At 48.0% G+C, this 22,291-nt stretch overlaps 2 protein-coding genes and 1 non-coding gene across 11 annotated transcripts in view; 2 read left to right on the forward strand and 1 right to left on the reverse strand.

Annotated features, from left to right (window-relative positions):
* Positions 1 to 323, reverse strand: part of PPEF1 (protein phosphatase with EF-hand domain 1) — a 29,940-nt gene extending 29,617 nt beyond the window's left edge. For 3 of the 7 annotated variants that reach the window (XM_046903607.1, XM_046903626.1, XM_015272859.4), the window contains exon 1: positions 244 to 323. The gene's annotated coding sequence lies outside the window, so the exon portion shown is untranslated. Of the gene's footprint in view, positions 1 to 14 lie in introns of all 7 variants that reach the window. The other 4 variants (XM_046903634.1, XM_015272832.4, XM_046903630.1 and 1 more) reach the window with 2 other exon arrangements.
* RS1 (retinoschisin 1) lies at positions 109 to 21,606 on the forward strand. 3 transcript variants are annotated; one of them, XM_040702214.1, is made up of 7 exons: positions 109 to 235; positions 9,651 to 9,751; positions 16,718 to 16,743; positions 17,561 to 17,666; positions 20,483 to 20,624; positions 20,883 to 21,078; positions 21,319 to 21,606. In XM_040702214.1, exons 2-7 carry the CDS (start codon positions 9,700 to 9,702, stop codon positions 21,469 to 21,471), a joined length of 675 nt encoding a protein of 224 aa, XP_040558148.1. In that variant the 5' UTR covers positions 109 to 235; positions 9,651 to 9,699; the 3' UTR covers positions 21,472 to 21,606.
* TRNAV-UAC lies at positions 3,373 to 3,445 on the forward strand. The gene has a single exon. It is a non-coding gene; the product is annotated as a tRNA-Val (tRNA).
* Positions 21,607 to 22,291: the final 685 nt, after the last annotated feature.

Consider the following 22,291-nt stretch of genomic DNA (forward strand, 5'->3'; position numbering starts at 1 on the left):
CTTGAAGAAATTACCTGCTTTTTTTTCCACAAGAGTTACCTTTAGAAGCTTCCTTTCGAAGCAGAAGCAGTCCCTTTTTGGAACCAGAACTGCATAATGAAGGGCGCAGCTCTGCAGAACCAGCACTCCAATCTTCCCTGGGGCTCTGGAGCTCACAAAGCACTTACTCTCCACCTACCGACACAGCCTCCCGAGAGGAAATTTTTTGAGCCTGACTCCTCAGAAGCAGTCAAGGGTAAGTACCATATTCATCGTGATGCGGCAGTTCTTGGCTGCAGCCCTCCAGCTGTGCTGCTTGCATGCTATTGGAGATCTGTTTTGTCACCGTGCCTCCTGTATCACAGGCAGAGAAAGGGATGGGCTGAAGTTACCGTCTGCGCATCTGAAGTCACATGGTCTCTCTTCAGAGGAAAGGCCTTTCAGCTGGGATGAGGCAGTGATTTGCATTTTAGCAGACCTACCCAGCACACAGGGGATAAATGCAAACCGCCCAGGTATTTGGTTCCCTGATGTGACTGGTATGGTAATGAAAGTCCCCAGGGAAGAATGTACTGCCAGATTAATTTGCCAAGAAGCACATGCAGATGGCATCTCACCTGCACACAGCTTCTCTCCAGAAGAGTGTAATGAGTTCAGGGAACCAAGCTCATGGCTTAGCTTGTCCCTTCCCAGTGTAACTCCTGAAAAGGGGTCAGACAGTTCGCCAGTACGGCTGACCTGTGCAGTCAGGAAGCCATACTACCATGTGCTTTGAAATCAAACCCTGCCCCCTGGCTGCAGGGCCTGCTCGTGTGACCCACCTCCTTGCCTTGCTGTCCGTGGGCTCTCAGTCACCTCACAGGTGCCAGCAAGGGCAGAGCCATCAAGCCCAAGGCCATTTCTTACTGCTCAGTGTTGACACAACAGCCTCAGAAGAATCTGCCACTTCCTGTGCGGGGCAGCACACGGACAGCACGAGGACACTGCAATTTTGAGCACATACACTACCAAATAACTCATAAATATTAGGTACCAGAATAAGTTTGGTACTGTAATATTGCCAGTACACTCTCGCGCACGGCCCTCAGCATCCGTCGCACCACTAACCACTCATACCCCCACTCTGTCCTTCTACCCTCTTCTGAAAGCCAGAGAGGAGCTGCTCGCTTGGTCTGTCTGTGCAGTGATGGAACAGAGCACAGCAGCCATTTTGCTGGGTCACTGTGGGGGCTGTGAGCCCAAAGAAGGGTACAGGTTACAATGCATGGCTTAAGGTTAGGGTTACGATGCATATGAGAGGAAGCATCGTGTGGATGGGGACCACAGTACTCCTTCCTCTGCAGCCTCTCCTCATGATGGCATTCCCTAAGGCCAGGTCCTGTTTCCTCCCAGGAAATGGGTGGGACAGAACAGAGACCATCAGATGAAGACCTTGATCCCCTTGCTCCAAACCTTTAGTAATACTACAGCATGGTATTTTCAAGAAATTTTTGCCATCAGTTTGGTGACAGTTCTAAAGACATCAACTGCCAGCGTGAGGGCACTTGGACACAGTGATCAGATCATCTTTTGGGACAGATAGCAGAGTTCCCTCACTGTGATGGAACAGGCACGTTTCTTAACATGTAAAATATATCTGAAGTGAAGCGAGCAGAAGGCACTATGTGAATGTGAAAAATGTGAATATGCTTTTTTTTTTTTTTAATTGACTGAGCTAGTTCTTTGAGTTTCTGGAGTCCCAGGCACAAGCTTCCATATTCAAAGCTACTCCTTGTCTGTGGGATGAGACAGCAAATAAAATACACACGAGGTGCCCTAATTCTGCATGGCCCAGGAGAGTTTTGATGTTTGCTTTTCTGGCAGGATGCACTTTCCCTTATCCGAGTTACAGTAGCTAATCATTTATGAATGATCACAGTGTTCTGCCAAAATGCATGCAAGTAAAAATACATCATAACCTCTTTCCACTGCACTCTGGGGATGCATGTCATTTATAAAATATTTACTGCAGCTGATAAATTCATCCATATTGGCTTTTAGCAAGATTTCTGCATAATGAGAGGCCATAAGGCTCGTTCCAATAGCCAGCAAATCCATTAGAAATCTTTCATCCAACATCAGTGGGAAATGAATCAAACCTTTAGTTGTTAGCTTCCGTAGGACAAAGTCTTCCCCAGCATGTTTTCTCTTGTTATTCATGGAAGTTGCTCATCCCTTTTCAGAGCTCTGAAGTGACCCAACAACCTGATAGATGTGTTGGCATGAGCCACCTCTCCAGTTACATATAGGGATCATAGTAACATGTAGCTTTCCAAATAGGCTTTCCCATTCAAGCCCAAGGACATCAGCTGGACCTAACAAAGCCATCCTCCTTTCCACATTTTCAAAAAGGCTGAAGATGATCACAGTCGCAGTGAATGTGCTCCTTCTGCACCGTGGTTCCCCTCCTCTTACCCAGTCAAGCTCAGGAAAGTATTTTTATGTGATCCAGCCATGTATTTTAAAGCACTGGCCAGGGGACATGTCCCCAGCTGAGCGATCTGTCAATAACAGAAGGAATAAAAAGAAGAGATACAGGAGAAATAAATACACAGAGTCACATTATCTGGCTTTTTTCCTATCAAAGTCAGTGTGATGACTGAAGCCTTTTGGTAAATGAGCCCAAGGTCAGTCTGGGTGAACGGGAAAAGACATTTCCCTCAGTGGATATTTCCGATTGCAAAGACAACGGACAAAAGACATCAAACTTAGCATCCCTGGCAAAAAGAACACAGAACCAGAAACATGAGCCAAGAAAGGGCAAGAAACTACACAGGAACACTATGGAAGCATCAGGGCACTCTCTGTAAAAATGGGAATAATGTAAAAAATTAAAAGGAAAAAAAAAAAAGCCACCAAAAATCCACAAAAAGGTCATCAGAAAAATTCAGCGGAATGTTCTGGAAAGGCAGAGCGTAATGGTATAGACTGCAGTCTCAGCCTACATTTGGAGCCCGTGGAGATGACAACCAACTACAGCACTCAGATTCTGCCACCTCTTCGTGAAGCAACCCCAGGAAAAAGAAACGGGCACGAGAACTGCCGAAGGACAGCAGCGTCTGCGTTCTGTTAGCGTGCTGAAACACAAGCTGCACCGACCCAGGTAAAAAAAAAAACCCCACACTTCTGACAGGAAACTCCTTAACGTGCTCAGGTACACCGCCCGCCTTTCCAGCCCGCGCGCCCTTCCTCACAAACTGCCGCTCCCGGCCAAACCGCCAGGGGAGGGAACCGCCCCTCCGCGCGCTCCTCCAATGGTCTGTTCCCTCCGTGGGGGCGGGACCGAAGGCGGGGGGAGAAGCGCACAAGCATCTCATCGATAGGTGGAGTGCCGCAAGGCGAAGTTTCCGTAGCGGTTCCATAGTGTAGTGGTTATCACGTCTGCTTTACACGCAGAAGGTCCTGGGTTCGAGCCCCAGTGGAACCAACGCTGTCTTTTTTTTTTTCCTCACAGGGTAGTTACCTTTAGTCTAGGCTTCCTCTTTTTCTCCCCAGATGGGCAGCCTTACAAGCTCATTAAAAAAGTGCAGGTCCTCCACGAAGTGGAAGAAGAACGATGTGTGGAGCTGGGAGCAGAAAGGCCCACCAGTCAGGAGAGCCCTGCACAAGTGGCACGACTTGCTGAGAGACAGCCCTGAGCCTGCCACAGGCCCTGTGCCCAATAGCACCTTTTCTAACAGTCTAAACATAATTTAGACAGTGTTACTGCAGGATTTGATTTTTCACCCTAAAAAACACATCAGAACCATCGAATAAGTCTCTTAAGATCATCAAGGACACCCATCGCCTAACATTATAAAGTCTGCCACTAACCATGCCACTTAATGCCTTGTCCTCGCACCTCCTGGACAACCTCCAGGAACGAGGACTCCACCAACTCCACTTTCTCTGTGAAGAAATTCTTCCTCATATCCAACTAAGCCTCCTCTGGTGCAACTTGAGGCCATTTCTTTGTGTCCTATCACTTGGTGTCTGAGAAAAGAGAACAAATCCCACCTTGCTACAGCCTCCTTGCAGGCAGTTGCAGAGAGCAATATGGTCTGCCCTCAGCCTCATCGTCTCCAGACTGAACAATCCCAAGTCCCTCAGCCACTCCCTGTAACTTGTTTGCCTCAGAGCAATTTCACTGTTCTCTCTCATTCTCCATGTGCAAGCCGTTAGGAAATGGTGACCATTGGGTATGGATGCTGACACAGCACCTGTCTGTGCATGGGAGCCCCAGCAGGGCCTGGGGTGAAGAAGTCTCTGCAGAAGGAAGAGGCACTCCAGGGCTAAATAGGCTCAACAAGACCTGAGACCTCCACACTGAGCCCTACTTATAGGGTAAAATGCCTGTCATAGCAGGGTTGCTTTCAGGTTGCAGGTCCAAAGCTGTCCACTACATCTAGAATTCTCCACTGTAGTATATGAAAGCCTTCAGGGAAGATACATCCCATCATCCCTCCATGATGGCTCCGTGGTGCCCACCATGCTGATGACAGCCACAAATCCCTGAGGTGTGTCAGGGATCTGGGCCTGCTCCTGGTGGGCAGCACCAGGTAACTAGTCATGTTGTGTTTTTTGCACTGTGGTGCTTTTTTTTCAGAAGAGGACATAAGCCCATGCTCAGGCTCCTTGAAATAATATTTTATTTTGAGAGCCAGATCTTCATCATGGGCAGACCATCATCACCCCATCCACTTCGAGGGGATCCAGCTCTTGAAGGACTGACTCACGCTCCAAAAGCATTGGCAGTTTTCCTCTCTCAGCATGTCAGTATCCTACATCTGAGAGATGCCTACGATTCACACGTACACATATAAATGTGTATTTCGTACGTTCCCTAGCTATGCTAAGACCAGCGTGTGCCAGCCACACGTTAGCACTGAGAAATTGCGTGGTGCATGTGCTTGGATCCCAGACATACAAATTTGTGTGTGTTGCTCTCATTTACCTGTCTGGCACTCTGACTTTGGGAGAAACACAAAATCACCGTGTGGAGCTGTGCTTCCCTCGCACATGGGCACCTTCCATTCTGGCCTGCCCTTCAAGGACATGTGTCCACACCACTGCTGGGCCAGGCTGGTCCATCTCCAGGAGGTCTCTGTGCACGCTTCGTGCCTTTTGAGAGCTCCTGGAGACACTGCTCTGGTGTGCCCAGAAGCAGATTCATCCCCCATGAACTCTGACAGAAAGAAAGCTATGAGCAGAAAATGCAAGCCTGCGTAAGTTGGCATGTTGATCTTCAAATGGTACAGAGGTGTGGTTATATCTGTTAACCAAGCAAAGCAAAGCAAAGTACAGACTAGAACACTGGCCTCCAGCCATCCACGCTAATTAATTCTTAGTTTAAATTACTGGTGAGATTGGGGTGTAGGCCAGCTCCACCCAGCTGGGAAGGATGCATGTCATTCCCAGTTGTTGGCTGAACAACCTCCACTCTGCTTCATTCCCCCTGATACCATCCCAGAGCTTTGTATCCTTACGTCCTTATGTACCCCTGGAAGTGTCAGCCAAGCCCTCAGTTTTGTGCAACAAAAGCACCGTGATGCTTCAGGGTGCCCTTTGTGTTATTTCAGACAATGTGAAAGAAGAAAGTGTAGCAAAATATCAGAGCGCCATAAAAATGTACAAAAATGTTTTAGGGTCAATGGGACATGAGCTGGACCTGGAGTAGATGTGTGGCCTGAAGAGTGCACATGCTCAGGCTATCCCTGTTCTTGTTTTACATAGCAGCATGGTGTAATCAGATTATCCTACTCTGGTCTTATTGCACCAGGCACAGTTTTGTTCTATTATCAAAACCAATGCCAGGCTAAATTTTACCCTTTAAAAAAAAAATGGTGCTGTGTTGTGTACTGGCTTTAAAATATTTTCTGTCTTCTATACCTGGAAGTATTTATCTGACTGCTAGGAAAAAACTACATGATTCATTTAGTAATACTGTCTGTAGTGGAGGTGTTGCCATTTAAGGTTATTAAAAAGAAGCATTATCAACAGCATTAGACCCAGAGGGTCTGGAGTACATGATGTTTATACAGAGACTTCAGTTTTAAAGCTCTCTGACTCATCTCATGAACCAGTTTGACTTTTTTTGAATGATTTTTGTTCTGACTGAGCTTGTCTTGATTTGAATCATTTCCAGTGCCTTTGTTTTCACAAGCTCATTGCATTTTAACAATTAGCTCAAAAAGTGCACGCTTTGAAAGGGGTACAGCTGCTCAGTCATTCACCCTGGCTCAGGGATGGGCTAGAGTCAACAATATGTAACTAGAGACAGTACCAAGGACAGAGAGACTAACTGTGTTACCTGTTGATTTTGCTTCTTGGTTTTTTGGTATATTTTTGCACAAAGGCTGCCCTGGTGTTCTGCAGGGAGGGAATTTTATAACTGGGAGCTGCTAGCTTTGAGGATATCCTTTTGAGTGTTATTTCTGAATATCATTCCTGAGCTACTGCATTTCTTGCATGAAACCAAGACCTGCGGCATGACAGTCTGCTGACTCCTGCTGCTCCAAGAGGAGTGCTGAAAATGAGCACAAGACCACTGAACCAAAAACAGGGAGCTGCCCCAACCTTTGGAAAATGCCCCCAGAGAGGAGCAGCTTTTTCTGGTGTCTGGGATAAGACACTTGCTTACTTACTGCTGTGCCTCATGGCACTGGGAAGGGGGTGCCACACAGTGTGGAGTGGCAGCAGGGAGTGGGATGCTTCAGGGCCAACCTGCTGAATGAGGCTTATTTAGGTGAGATTTTGTTATAAGAGCATGTGGAGGGAACACAAGAGAGATCGGGTCAGCCTTGTATCAGCCCACCAAGGTAGATGTGAAGGCAGGACCAGGTCCATCTCTGTGACCACTGGAGGGGGCCGTGTTAAGATGTCTACTAGAATCATAGAATCACTTAGGTTGGAAAAGACCTTAAAGATCATCAAGTCCAACCACAACCTAATCATACTACCCTAAGTCTAACAACCCTCCACTAAATCATGTCCCTGAGCACCACATCCAAACGGTTTTTAATGGTGACTCAACCACCTCCCTGGGGAGCTCATTCCAGTGCTTAACAATCCTTTCTGTAAAGAAGTTTTTCCTGATATCCAACTTAAACTTACCCTGGCGCAACTTAAGGCCATTTTCCCTCTTTCTGTCAGCAGTGAGAAGAGACCAACCCCGCTCTCGCTGTAAGCACCTTTCAGATATTGAAAGAGAGCAATAAGGTTTCCCCTCAGCCTCCTTTTCCCCAGACTAAACAGCCCCAGTTCCTTCATCTCTCCTCGTAGAGCATGTTCTCCAAGCCCTTCACAAGCCTTGTTGCCCTTCTTTGGACCTGCTCCAGCACCTCCATGTCCTTTCTGTAATCAGGTGCCCAAAACTGAACACAGTACTCGAGGTGAGGCCTCACCAATGCAGAGTACAGGGGCAGGACGACTTCCCTAGTTCTGCTCACCACACCATTCCTGATCCAAGCCAGGATGCCACTGGCCTTCTTGGCCACCTGGGCACACTGCTGGCTCATGTTCAGCCGCCTGTCCATCTGTACACCAAGGTCGCTTTCCATCAGGCAGCTTTCCAGCCACTCCTCCCTAAGCCTGTAGGGTTGCCTGGGGTTGTTGCGACCAAAATGCAGGACCCGACACTTGGCCCTATTGAAACTCATACAGTTTGCCTTGGCCCATCATTCCAGTCTATCCAGGTCCCTCTGTAGTGCCTTTCTCCCCTCAGGCAGATCAACACTCCCTCCCAGCTTGGTGTCATCTGCAAACTTACTGAGGGTGCACTCAATCCCCTCATCAAGATCATTAATAAAGACGTTAAATAGAAGCAGCCTCAGTAACGAGCCCTGTGGGACACCGCTTGTGACTGACCACCAACTGGATTTAACTCCATTGACCACAAACTCTTTGGGCCCAACCATCCAGGTAGTGTCTCACCCAGAGGAGCGTAAGCCCACCCAAACTGTGGGCAGCCAGCTTCTCCACAAGAATGTTGTGGGGGACAGTGTCAAAGGCTTTACTGTAGTAAAGTCAGGTCTACAGGTAGACCACATCGACAGCCTTACCTTCATCCACCAAGTGGGTCACCTTGCCATAGAATGAAATCAGGTTTGCCAAACAGGATCTACCATTTGTAAACCCATGCTGACTGGGCCTGATCCCCTGGTTGACCTTTAACTGGTCCACGATGGCTCCCAAGATTATTTGTTCCATAACCTTCCCAGCACTGAGGTGAGACTGATAGGTCTGTAGCTAGAGGACTGGCCTTTCTTCAGATGAATGACCTATAAAAATGGTGGACTCAAGTCTGGGTGTAGACAACTGCAGGCCTCATCTCATCTCTGCCACTCACCTATGGATGCATTGATGCTTCCTGGTGTCATAGGGCTATGACAGCCCTCATAGCAGGATGCTCAGACTGTCCATGTCACATGCCGTGATGTGGCCAGGATGCATCATACAAGCATAGAATCATTTGAGTCGGAAGAGTCCCTTAAAGGTCACCTGGTCACACTGCCCTGCAACGGACAGGGACACCTACAGCTAGATCAGGGTGCTCAGAGCCATATCCAGCCTGACCTTGAGTGTCTCCAGGAAATTACAACACAAAGATGCAGGATCTGACATCCCATGGGTAGGACATCCATAGCCTTTAGGATTCCAAAGGTAGGTGAGGCAGATCCCACCAAAATATCAGCATCTTTGTTTGTACAGAGTTTTCTGAATGCACATAGACCAGGAGACTGAAGGTAGATGGAGCTTCATGCACCCACAGCCCACATGAGCTGTGCTGTGGTTTAACCTACTCCCTGCACATGCAGTTGGAGATCTTCTGAAACAAAGGAAGCTGCTTGTGAAGCAATAGCTGTCAAAAACCTCCATTAAAAATTCACTGCTAATTGCACATCATTAACAGAGGTTGGAGGAACAGGAGCAATATTCACTGGAATCACCAGTAATCTGTCTTTCATGCTGGGTTGACAGCACCATGTAATGATAGGATATGATAGGTAGAACCGTTAGCAAAGGGAAGTTAATTTTTTTGTTGTTGTTTCAAAGTTTTACATCTCTGCTAGTAAATGACAAAAATGTGCTATTTCTGTTTGATCCACTAATTGCAGTTTTCAGCCCCTTGCAATTAGGTGACTGAAAGAGCAGTAAGGCCAGGGAAGATTCCTACACACAGCAATTATTAGGACAGGCATCAATGATGCAGAGGTAAATAACTGGGGTGAAAGATAATTAATGCATATTACATACAATAGACAATATGCACTGCATAAAACGGTCTATGATTTATAAGCATTAGGCACATCCTCTGCCTTTGTACGATGGGTAAATGTGGTTTCTAGTTAGGCACGTCCTTGTTCACAGAATCACAGAATCATTAAGATTGGAAAAGACCTCTAAGATTACCTAGTCCAGCCATCTACCTACCACCAGTACTGCCCACTAATCCATGTTCCTAAGTACCACATCCATACGTGGACATATGTCTGAATACAGTCAGAGTGCCAGTACCACAGTGCTTTCTACCTTTTAGATACGGCACATGGAGCTTGACTGTGCAGTTGGCTTGATGCTACTTGATAAAATCCTGAGAATGGTGGAGCGTAATGTGCTTAGGCAAAGCTTAAGTTAATCTCATGCCTTCCCAGAAAACTGAGCAGCGGGCTAAGGAGCTATTCCTGAAAGGGGAAGGAAAAGATGCGGTTCAAGATGGGGAGAGTCCTGCTGTCTCTTCTTTTCTGGTACAAAGGTACGCACTTTGCCTCTAGAGATGTGCTTTCAGATGTCTCCCTTTGTATGTCTCGTTTCATCCAAACTCCTTTGGGCTGTGGGGTACAGAAGGAGCTCTTTATGGAAGCAAAATAATCAGGGAAAGAAAAAATTGTGCAGGAGACTTGTAATTTACGTACATGAGTGAGCAGCCTTCTTACAGCTCTATGAATATTCAGTAGTACAACTCTGTTTCGCGAAGTAATTGCAGTGTAAAAAGACTGGCACGTAATTTGTCAAAATATGAATTTACACAGAAAATTGTAGTGCAGCTGAGCCAGTGAGTAAATAATAATGCTGATTTGAAAAATGAGGTACAGTAGAATATGAAAGACCGGTCCTTCATTAATCAAAGCTCTTGGTTAATCAAAAGCCACTCATTTTCTTTAGCAGCACGACATTGCTGGTAGAGATCTGCTTTTCTTAAAGGCTCTTTCAGATATTTTGTCCTGGGAAAGAATTTCAAAGGCACTCTAAGAATAAAAATCATAAGTATTAAAAAAAAAGGGGGGGGGGGGAGGGAAGTGTTTATCAGTTCCATTTTAATTAACCTCACTGTGGCACAAGGAGATCGCTTTCAGGTTGTGTTTGAACTTCTGACTTCTTCACAGCTGACAGGAAAGATCTGAATGTCTCAAGGCTGGGGTTGCTCTTGCTGGGTGCTATGCAGTATCTATCAACATCAGCGTGTGGCTGCAGTACGGTGTGTCCATTTGGGACAAAAGTATTGAGCAGACCAGCTTTCCCCCCACATATGTTGAATTCTCCATTTTTCCTTTTTTTTTTTCTAGATTGTTAAGTCTATTGTCTAGAACTTAAAGTCCTCCTCTGTGTCTGTCAGTTACTTTGCTACCTCACGCGTGTCCAACTCTCAGCCTGCAACCCCATTTTCAGTTGATACAAATAAATGACCTGCATATTTTCAAATGGAGTGTGCAGAGTTACAATCAGACATTCCACTCAAAAATCTGACCGTGTCTTTTTACTTTTATGAGACCTCTCTTATCAGAGGAAAACATTCCTTGCTTCACAGTCACACCTTATTCGTGTCATCGCTTTTTGGCACTGCCTACATTTGTGAACAACTTTTTTCAAGGATGAAGCACAGGAGGAGTACCATTCCATCAAAAGCCTCTGAGGAACCCCTTGAGAGCTCACTGCGAATGGCAGCCACTGCCATCGAACCAGTCTGATGCATCAGCATCATAGAGACAGGGTCACATATCCCTCCAGTTTTGTGGTGGTGTTGCATTGTTTTCTAGCTTTAATAAAAAATATTATATATTAAAATAAGTTTTGTTACTTACATACATTAACTATGTTATCTATTTTATGAGGGCTGCTTCAAAAGTAATTCCATTTTATGATGTCAGCCCACGACATCAGAGGCGGTTGTTGGTAGTTTGGCAGTAGAGGTTGAGCCTTTCCACCAATATCCTGTTACATTTTGCTGCCACATGACAGATGGCAGCAGAGGGGCACTCTGACACAGGAGTGCGGATGAAGGAGAGGTATAATTGAATTTCTCCATGCAGAAACAAATGGCACCCATTGACATTTATTGATACTTGCTGAACGTTTGTGGAGATCAAGCAGTGGATGTGAGCACAGTGAGGTGCTGGTTGGCGTGTTTCAGCAGTGGTGACAGCCACAGTGGGTCACCTCCACTGGTGCAGATTGTTGTGAGTGCAGCATGCAGGCTCTCATTCACCACTGACAAAAATGCAGAGCTAATAGCAGTGACTATGTTGAAAAAAGAGTATTTTGTAGCTGAGATTTTGCTCTATCAAACAGTGTTATTGTGCTCTTTGTATCATTGTAGTTTCCGTGGAAATAAATGGGAGGCATTACTTTAGGAGCAAGCTTTGTGCACGTAGCCCAAGACAATTCCTCTTCACTCAGTGTGGTACAAGCAAGCCAAAAGGTTGGACACCCATGGCCTTCTGAATGTCATGGGTAAGAAGGTGTTCCTCAAGTGGCCATGCCTCCGTTTCATCCTGGCATGCTCAGCTCTACCCTGCGCTGTCTAATTCATATGTCTTCCTTTGATCTGCCAGCAAATACTTGTGCACTGCCTTCGTACCTGATCTCTGTGCTGTCCTTCATTTGGTGCCTGAGCTTCTTGGAAGGCTGTTTTTACACAAACTGCACATTTTTTTCCCGATGGGCGGCATAACTGCAATTAGCCCTTGGAACCAGCTCACGCCTTGCTCTGAAGCCCAGGCACAGCTTGCTGTTAATAGACACCCACACATCAGGATATTCTCAGAGAGCCTGCAGTGAAAAAAAATCACTTGCAGGATCACTTTCCAGGCAACGCTATTTTGGTATTTATTTATTTATTTATTCATTTACCGCTTTTTTTAAAAAAACCTACTTGTGTTTTCCACGGCCCAAGCACCCTCTTCTACCTGCTCAGTGGGCACCAGCCCTTTGCCCAGGTCCCCTCGGGCCACCTCCTCTTCCACCGTGGGGAAGCACTGGTGGGTCAGCCCTGAGCCGGCTGCTCCGATGACAGCGTAAGCTCCTTAGCAATTCTCTCCCGCAGAGCCTCAGCTTAGGGGAGCACCCTGCCCTCGTGCTTTGCCAGGTTTCTGCTTGCTGGGAACCCCACAAAGCAGAGGCAGCAACAGCAGCAGATGGTGCATCACGATTCTGCACCAGCTCTCAGATCTGGGGGCTGCCACGAACACGCTCGCAGCACATCGATGTGACGTACCAGCGCCACATCGCTCCATCCCTGCTTGTCGTGCACTGGGGAAGAAGCACGTCTCAACAGTTGGAAGAAGGGGATTTTTTTTCCCTCTCTATTTTTTGCAGCTTTGAAAAAAAAAAACAAAACAACATCCAACAGCTAAAGGCTCAACCCCGCCTTCAGATCGCAGTAAATAACATCTTTAGTGCCACCCTTTGGCACAAGTGGGACATCTAACAAAATCACTAAAATTACTGTGCAGGCAACGTACTGCAGAGCTCTGAGTGGGAAGGAACAAATGTGTCAGTGAGATCAGAAAAGGCCAAAAATTCTCAAGGGAACACTTTAGAAAAAAGGATAATTGATGTTCTCGAGAGAAGAAGAGAGGCAAAGGTTGATTTTTCTTCGTTTTCCTTTATTTTTCCAAGTATTTTCAAAACAGAAAAGATTTGTAGAAGCACTGAGGAGACAGCAGGCGTAAAAGAGAAATGAATTTGAATTAAATAGGTGTAATTGTCATTATTTCAATACGGCTTTTATAAATTCCAGATAAATACTGGCACGTAGTAAGTGGAACACAAAAGAGATGAACCAAAAGGAAAGCCAGATTAAGCATCATTGAAATAAAGATGCAATACAAGGGAAAAGTGCCCCTACCAAGGACTCATCATGCCCCGTTCCAGGCTTCATTTGTCCCCTCAGAAGGAGGCTTCCTACTCTCTGGAAATCAAGGTGCTCATTGCACTGGATGGCTGCACATCTTGGCCCCCTGTGTAGCTTACCTACCTCCTCACCTAACTTCTGCTCTTGCAGGGGTGCTCACGACAAACAGGGAGCTGAAATGCACAGCCTTTCCAAAAACGTGATAAAGCCATTCATTGCCCTCTCCGTTTTCATTCCTGAGATAGTTTTTCCGGGGCCACAGTCACACCTCTCCCTGTTTTAAAATGTTTCCCTTCCTCCTGTGCAATGCAACGCAATGCCGCACTCGTTGCAGGGGAGCAGGCACGCTGGGGACATGCAGGCGGTGCTCTGCACTAGGAGAAGCAGAGGGAAAACAAAGCCGCTCCTCTCTCTGAGCCCTGTTAAAGGCAGAGGCCGCCTGCACAAACAAGAGCTGATGTTTTTTTCCAGCTGAAGATCTAGGCCACCTAAATTGTAAAGTCAATGAATAGTCGATAACATTTTCCATGACCGGGAAACTTACCAGCTTACCCTGGTAAATCAAGTGAATGATGTTTACTCTATGCTTTAATTCTCCATTTTATCTTACAGCGTGCCCTCTCGTGCTCGCACACCCACCATTAATCCTAGCCACTCTAAACAGGATGGCTTGCCATCATGGCTCAGGGGTCAGGATGTCCAACACGATGTCTCAGAGGTGACCTGAAATCCCTCAGCTTTGCCATCGTTCCTTCTGGCCACACTTCCCTTCCTCCTTTCTTTCTCATGTTCAGGCACATTCTCAATAACCAGGGATTTTCTGACAGCTGCAGTTATCTGCTCCTGTTGCTAAATGCCAGTATTCCATCGCGTGGTGCCTTGTTGCGCCCCTGCCTGCCCTTTCTGGACTTCATGTTTATTGTTTCCAGCCTCAGTGTTCAGAGAAGAGCTTGACTTCAAAAATCTATGGGATGAAGGGGAGCCAAAGAAACCTTGCTCGCTCTTTGCAGTGCCTATTGCCCCCCACCTGAACGTCCTTGATGTTGGTAGTCCCCACCTCCACTCTACCCCCACCAGAACCTCAGGTAGCTGCTGTTTTGCCCCACCTGCAGCCCAGGGCTTCCACCTCCTCCCCATTCCACTGTCCCCATCCCCACATCCGGTGCTGAGAAACAGCATTTGTGCCCAGCCACGTGTTGGAGGTCTCTCACGGCCTGGTGGGATGGGGGGACGGGGAAGAGGTGAGACATAACTCCCTGTCCCTCACAAATACACACAAATAATGCTTTATTTCAATGAACTGATGGCTTGCTCAATGTCCCGGGAGCTGTAATGGGACTCTTTCTGTCTTAATGTGTTTTTTTTTCAGTCTTGTACTTTTAAAACAGCCTGCAGCAGCGGTGCAAATTCATGACTCTTCCATGGACTGCAGCAATTCGTTCTGTCTGACCTACAATTACCAATTATCTTTGTAACCTTCCTTGAAGGCAAGCATGCTCACTATAAAAGCATGCTGGCCATCACATTTTGAAACTATTGGCAGCTAGCTTTCCTCTTCATTTCCTTTGTAGGACAGGGCCCATCACAGCTGTAAACACACCAATATATCAATTACTGCTTTTTCCAGCCAACTGCAGGCAAGGGCATTGCTTTCTCTCCTTTCCTTTCCCAACGTCAGGGGACGTCAGGGGGATGCTGTGGGATGCTCGGTCTGTCCATAACCACCACTGCCCAAAGCCCAGCACCCCAATGGCCAAGCTACTTGCAGGATGCTGCCCTTTGCAGTTAACCCATTTCGTCTCAGAATGTCAAAGTTTGTGCCATCCTCCGGGTCGGTTGAATAGGTCCCACCATTCACCCTGAAAATGACTCCTTTTGTTGTTGTTTCACTCACAGCTGCTGGGTTTCCAGCTGTAACCATCAATGAGGGGCCAGAGTTTGGTCTTGGCTCTCAAATCAGGGACTCGGAAGGTCTGCCTAAGCGCTCGTTGCCTACCAGAAGCAACAGCCCTGTGTCAGCCAGTGCCATTAAATAGAGCATCAAGCAGGCAGGAAACGTGCTGCATTGCTGTTATAGGTATGGTTTTGATACATGATAAAGTCCCAGCCACTACCGTATCAATCTGGTGACGAGGAGCATTAACTGCTACACCTTTTCATCAGACTGATGTTAACTTTTTCAGCCAGGGCAGATGCCTTGGGTTAACACACAATGTCCTGGAAGCCAGAAATGCTTGCTTGGGAAACTGAAGTGAGGGAGACCATCTCTGTTTTTAAGTATTTCTTTATCATTTTGTTCCTTGCTGGGGTCTTTCTTTCAGATTCTCGATACATTCAGTCTCACTGTCAAAGCTTAGGAGAAGCTGCATTTCAGTAATAAACAGAGCTTTGTGTACAGTTTATATTTCAGCTGATTATAATTGCACAGCATTTGTGAATCTTTTGAGATGAAACTTGCTGTGTAAATGCAAGATGTAAATTGCCAGCATTAGTTGGACCTTCCTAGGCTCAGCAAAGTTAGCGTGTGAATGAATAAATCATAACTAGATTTCAGTGAATAATTCAGAGCCTAATTCATTTGATAAAAAAAGAATAATCCCCTTTTCCTATTCACAGCATCGCTGTTTGCAGATTGCTGTTTTCTTGTGGTTTCTGTGTGCAAGATTTTACTTGCTCCATAGCTCAGCCCTTAGTGGCCACAGTTCGCTGTATCTGTTGTAAATGTGAGGGCTGATGTTTGACTTGGATTGACAATTTATCAGCAGTCATGGGAACTTTTAAAATTATTCTATTTTCATAGTTGTCTGGGCACTATTCTCCCTGTCTAAGTGCTATTAAAACAGCCTGCTTTGGGCTTTGCGGGGAGGTAGGACAGCTCTTTCGGTAAGGATACGGCTTGTAAAATATCACTGCTCAGGGACAGGCAGAAGATAAACCAGGTCAGGTGTTACAAAAATAGCAGTGCTTCCTCTTCAGCCACAGAACTTTCTCTAAAAAAAAAAAAACAAAAACAAAAAAAGGAAGGAAGGGGTGTTTTGCATGTCAGATTGATTGGGAAGACCTATTTACATTTTGTTATCCTCCATGTCGCTCAGAGGAATCTTCTCATGAGAGCCACCTCGAGGGGTGCTGTATCTCCTCCGAAGCCACCAGTGATCTGCAATGGCTGTAGGCTGAGATTTCACCTGTCATCAGCCCTTCTTTTTACAAACAAAATGGGAAAGGAAAACTGCAGGGCAGGAAGATGGCAAAAATGAATGGAGGCAACGTCAGTTGGAAAGCAGAGACTGAAACTGACATGAGCTTCTCCTCAGGATGTTTCAGGCATCTCTGATTGGAAAAAGGAAACATCAAAGCCATCACAAAGAAAGCCTAGTGGCAGAGTAGCAATGATATGGGCATATCAGCATCCTGCTCCTACCCACAGCTGATGCCCATGTCCTCTTGCTTTCCCCTGGCAATCAGACTGGGGAGATGCTACGTTCTCCCTTTATTTGAAACAGGCTCAGGAGTAAATACCCATTGCACTTCCTGATATTATCACATCTGAACTCTCTCTCTTCTTCCCTCCATGCCTGCTGCCCGCAGCTGTTCTGGCCCTGTCCCCTGGTGAGGTGAGTCCTTACAGCTGGCTCTGCTCCTGCAGGCAGTAGGAGGAACAGAAAGTGCCTGACACCTCTGGGAATGGGTGGAGGAATGTGGGATGGGTGAGGGACCATTTCTGCCATGAGTTTGTGACCGGTTTCAGAGTGCTGGTCCCCTTAGCAGAAGCAACTTGTAAATCTTTCTATTTTGAAATTCCCCCTATGCCTTCTTCATGCACCACAAGAGTGAATCTGCATGCGTACCCATGAAAGTCACCTGTGTGTCACAGGCAGAGCATCTAAGAGCAGCCATTTGCGCTGGGGACTCTCCTCTGCCTCACTCCAACAACAGCCTTCAATCAGCACTCATCACATGATGTCCTTCTGGGGGGATCCTGGTGTGGCAGCTCCTCCTGGCGCAGGAGCATGAGGACATAACACCCTGTGGCATATCAGTGGTCCCAGCAGGGCTGTAGGACAGCCACATCTTGTGCAAATCCCCAGAGATACGCTGTATGGTGCGGCCTTCAGCCCCATGTGCAGGAGGACCAGGCTGGACCCAGCGTGGCTGAGCCAGGAGGTGATGAGGTCCTCCTGATCCAGAAGGAGCCAGGATGCTCACTTGGGTGGCATGGCCTCGGGGCTGTGGACTCTGCAGTGACACCGTGGTTCAAGAGCAGCCAAGAGGGCTGCAAAATTTAGATGCAGACACCCTTCATTTCTCTGTGGATGTCACTCTATCAGATCGCACTCACATTTAGGATTCTGGACTGGCATTTAGCTTTGTGTCACTATCATCGATTACTAAGTTGTTTTTTTTTTTTTTTTTTCTTAATTTCCCCTTTAGGATGAGAGACTGGAGCTGTGGCACAGCAAAGCTTGCAAATGCAATTGTCAGGGAGGTCCTAATTCAGTGTGGTCCAGCGGAACTAACAGCTTGGAGTGCATGCCAGGTAACGGGTCGCTTTCTTTCAGCGGTGTCTGTGTTACGGCCCTCAGCATTTCCCCTCATTGCACCCTGCATTGCAGTGAGGGTGCTGCAGTGCTGCCTGCCCCAAACACTGGGGCTGGTGGAGCTGCGCCCATGGGAGGTGAAGGGCGACCCTGACCCAGCAGAAAGACAACAGCACCCCTGGCCTGGTGAGGGCACCCAGTGTGGTTCAGGCTGGCTGATGCCCTCTTCCCAGCTTGCAAACAAAAAAATATGCATATGTAAAAGCTGCAAGAGATGACACTGTTAACAGAGCATGTACAAATGAGAGGGGGAGAAAACAGATGTTCCTGTTCCACACTGGTGTTGGATGTGAAAGACTCCTGCCTGAGGAGTGACTCAGCAGGTAAGAGCAGAGGCTTTGCAGCCATCCGCACCCGGCCCTCTGCTTCCCCTGAGCTCTCCAATCAAACTATTACGATTCATCCAAAGGAGGGCTACAAAGATGTTGAAGGGTCTGGAAAGCAAGACGCATGAGGAGCAGCTGAGGCCCGTGTGTTTGCTCAGCGCAGAGCAGAGGAGCTGAGGGGAGGCCTGATGGCGGCTGCAGCTCCTCACAGGGAGCGGAGGGGCAGCGCTGAGCTCTGCTCTGTGTGACAGCGACAGGGCCCGAGGGAACGGCATGGAGCTGTGTCAGGGGAGGGGCAGCTGGGGGTTAGGGACAGGGGCTGCACCAGAGGGCGGTGGGCTGTGGGCACTCCCCGGGTTTCCTTCAGGTCAGCGATAAAGGCATTATGTGGTTGAGCTGGTTTGGCCAGGCAGGCGCCAGGCAACCGTTCTGGGTCTGTGTGTGTGGCGCGGCCCTGTGTACCAGAAGGTGACCTGCTAATTTCATTATACTTGTGTGATCTATGGATTAGTGATGCTAAAAGTAAAACTACGCTGCCTTCGAGATAAGCCTGCCAAGTAGTAAACATGTGGGGCCACCTCAGCTGCTCTGCAGAAGTGGTTTCTTACACAAAGGGAGACACTTAGGCAGGTCGGAGCCCCAGCCACAAGTGGGTCTAGAGGAGCAGCTCTCCTATGGAGAGGGGCTGAGGGAGTTGGGCTTGTTCCAGCTGCAGAAGGGGAGGCTCTAGGGAGGCCTCATTGCCTTTCAGCACTTAAAGGGGCCCACAAGAGAGCCAGGGAGGGATTCTTCATCGGGGAGTGCAGTGAAAGGACAAGGGGTGATGGCTTTAAACTGAAAGAGGGGACGTTTGGGTTAGGTTTAATGTGGAGAAAAGGCTGATGGTGATGTCACGAGCCTGCACTAAGAAGGCAGATAGCTATAAATCCACAGGATGGTTTTACCCCTGCCCACATTTACCTCTACCCACATTCCCTTCAGCCCTTCAGAAAAATGAAAGCTAATCTCTGTTTCCTTCTGATTTTTTCTTTAACATCATATAAATGCATATAAATTGTGTGCTGTGGGTACAGGGGTTTCAAGCAGCTGCTGCTGGTTGTTGTTATTGGACTTGGTGTTTCCATGCCTGGAGGAAGGCAAGGCAACAGCTGCATGGTTTTGGGGGGAAAATACATTAATGTGGCACTGACTGAACGAGATATGTTAATGAGATATTGACGTGTAAAATACTGACCTGGTGGAATTTGCTGATGAGACATCGACCATCCCACTGGTGTGCTCAGGCGTGGCACGAACCAAGGGGCAGTGGCTGGAGGAGGCAGTGGCCACCCCGTGCTCCGGGTGCACTTTGGCACCCTGCAAAGAGCTTATTTGTAACCATGATGCATTATAGTGGTCTATCAGACATATCTAAGGCCCTGAAATGTCCCACCCACGCGGAAAGATGCATGCCACTTCACTCACTTGTTTATTGCCCATGAAACAAAGCATGCTAAGATGTATAACATGACAGAGTTCCTCTTTGGGGCACACATATGCAATAGGAATATCCCTCTCCACAGGTTGCAAAATCACAAAATGCTGTAGGCAAGTACAGATGCTTGCCCAAGCAGCTCCCACATGAAGCTTGTGAGCATCTTCTTAATCTGCATCTAAATACTTAGTGATAATCTGCTTGCATAAAAGATGGTCGTAACAAAAAATGCTTGGTCCAAGGAGCGTTCAGCTGCTCTGCATGCTGGCAGCCCCTGGGAGTTTTGCTTAGCCTCTCAGTGTTGCAGAAGGCTGTTGTGGGATCAGGTTTGGTAGCCTGGAGACTGGAAGGCAAAACTCAGAAGATCTCTAAGCCTTCAGGAAGGCCAGGCATTACACCTCTCTCACACATAAGTACCTGCACATTTTTACATAAGGGAAGACTATCTGCAAGCACAGTTACAACCCCCAGAGCAGAACACGCAGATCTGATTGGAGCAGGCTCAGCAATTCTGCTGCATAGGCACAGCTGTAAATCACGATAGTGCATGAGGAGGAGCTGAAGGAGATGAGGCAAAAAAAGTGGTGCCAGACATTTCCCAAGGACAGCTTGGAGGCAGGATCCAGGACCACGGATCCAGCCTGGATCCATTTGCTTCTGCTTGCAAGGAAAGGGGGACTGGGAGACTACAAAGTGCAAATAAAACCTTTTCCCCCAGACATCACGAGCAGCAACGACTTAGGAATAACTGTATGTAAGAATGAGAAATTTAGATGCCATGTCCCCTGGGCAGCAAATAACTGCAGGGGCTTAAGAGCATCCCTGGCATCCTGTGCAGAGAGGGTAGGGCACAAGGAAACCACAGAGGGTACTGACAAAAGATTAGGACAAAGGCAACCAGAAGGCAGAGTAGCTCGTGTTACTAGTGGTGGCATGTTTTCATCTTGCCCTGCAGAGTGCCCCTACCACAAGCCCCTCGGCTTTGAGTCTGGCGCTGTCACCCCTGACCAGATCAGCTGCTCCAACCCCGAGCAGTACACAGGCTGGTACTCCTCATGGACAGCCAATAAGGCCCGCCTCAACGGCCAAGGCTTTGGGTGAGTCTGAAAATACCCCCTTTGGCTGTGGGGACCCTGTGGGAGGGCATGGGGTAGATATATCACTGAGGGGCATGGATTAATGGGCACGGTGGTGATGGGTTGGTGGTTGGACTAGATGATCTTAAATGTATTTTCTAACCTTAATGATTCTGTAATTCTATAATTCTGTGGGGGCCAAGCCCCCTGGCATCGTGGGGCAGCAGGGTTGCCTGGGTGGCGGCTTAGGGCGCAGCGGGGCTGGCGGTGTCCCCCCAGGTGCGCCTGGCTCTCCAAGTACCAGGACAACGGGCAGTGGCTGCAGATCGACCTGAAGGAGGTGAAGGTGATCTCAGGGATCCTCACACAAGGGCGCTGTGATGCTGATGAGTGGATGACCAAATACAGCGTGCAGTACCGCACAGATGAGAACCTCAACTGGGTTTACTACAAGGATCAGACCGGGAACAACCGGGTGGGTGGACCTTGTGCTTTGCCTTCCAGTGATAGTCGCAGGGGTGCATTTGATACCATAAAAGTCTTGGGGGAGGTGGCCTAAGGGAGGGGGGCCTGTGTGAAAAGCAGCGTGGGTGGGGTCTGGTGCTTCCCCGTGGCACACAGGGGTCCAGCCCCATGGCCATCATGCTGCCATGGTGACAGTGAGTGCAACGCTGATCAGCCCCTGAACTGTGTCTGCCTCTGCCTCTCTTGGCAGGTTTTCTATGGCAACTCGGACCGGTCATCCTCAGTGCAGAACCTGCTGCGGCCGCCCATTGTGGCCCGCTACATCCGCCTCATCCCGCTGGGCTGGCACGTGCGCATTGCCATCCGCATGGAGCTACTCGAGTGCCTGGGCAAATGTGGCTGAGTGCCCACTGGGTAGAGATGTGCAGGTGTGTGCCTGTATGGCCGTCCCATCTCACTGCTGATGCGTGCTGCGGCCACGATCCTGCCGACCCTACAAACAGAAGGGCTTTCTTGAATAAAACACTGCTTTACATGACACCTGGTGATACGGCTAAACCCTACTCCGACAGCTTACTGTTTCTGAGGGGGAATGCGCCAGCAAAGCTGGGGTGGTTTGTTACCATGGCTTCAGTCCCATGAGATACAGCACTTCTGATCCTGGGAGCTAGACTAGGGACACAGTCCTGATCCCAGGTGCTAGATATTGTCACGGCATGCTGTGAGCATGGGAGTTGGACTTTTGTACTCCAATTTCCATGACTGCCTCACCCTCCATGGCCTAGTCCCAAGTGGGTGCTGTGCGTGTCCAGGTATGAACTCAGCCTTCGGCAGAGGGGGCCCAAGGGCTGGGGCAGGAACCACGGTGCTTTTGGGGTAAACACAAGTTTTGCCTGTGCCCTGACTGGAGTTTTTCCCAGTTCTCCAGGTTTTTCCTTTCCTGCAACAGAGGCAAAGCAAACCCATACCAGCAGTGCAAGGTTGGGCTTTCTGGGCATCCATCGCTTCTCTCCTTGGACATATTGCTCAGGTAGATGTTGAGGGTAACCAACATCTTGCATGGAATTTGGGGCATGTGGCAGTCTGAAAACTTGTGCTCCGCTGTCCAAACTATGAAGTCTGTGAGACCCTATCTACTGAAATAATAATTATTATGTCAGCGTCGCACTCATGCTTTCACCCACAAAATGAGTTTTGTCTATCCATAAATGGGTTGAGGGGCA

This window comes from Gallus gallus, chromosome 1 (assembly GCF_016699485.2).
Source record: "Gallus gallus isolate bGalGal1 chromosome 1, bGalGal1.mat.broiler.GRCg7b, whole genome shotgun sequence".
Lineage (NCBI taxonomy): Eukaryota > Metazoa > Chordata > Aves > Galliformes > Phasianidae > Gallus > Gallus gallus.

Excerpts from the sequence above, each read along its gene's own strand:
- RS1 (XM_040702214.1), top strand. The coding sequence starts at position 9,700 with ATGCGGTTCAAGATGGGGAGAGTCCTGCTGTCTCTTCTTTTCTGGTAC. Across the intron at positions 17,667-20,482 it reads CAGCTTGGAGTGCATGCCAG|AGTGCCCCTACCACAAGCCC; the intron begins GTAACGGGTCGC and ends CTTGCCCTGCAG. Across the intron at positions 20,625-20,882 it reads CTCAACGGCCAAGGCTTTGG|GTGCGCCTGGCTCTCCAAGT; the intron begins GTGAGTCTGAAA and ends GTGTCCCCCCAG.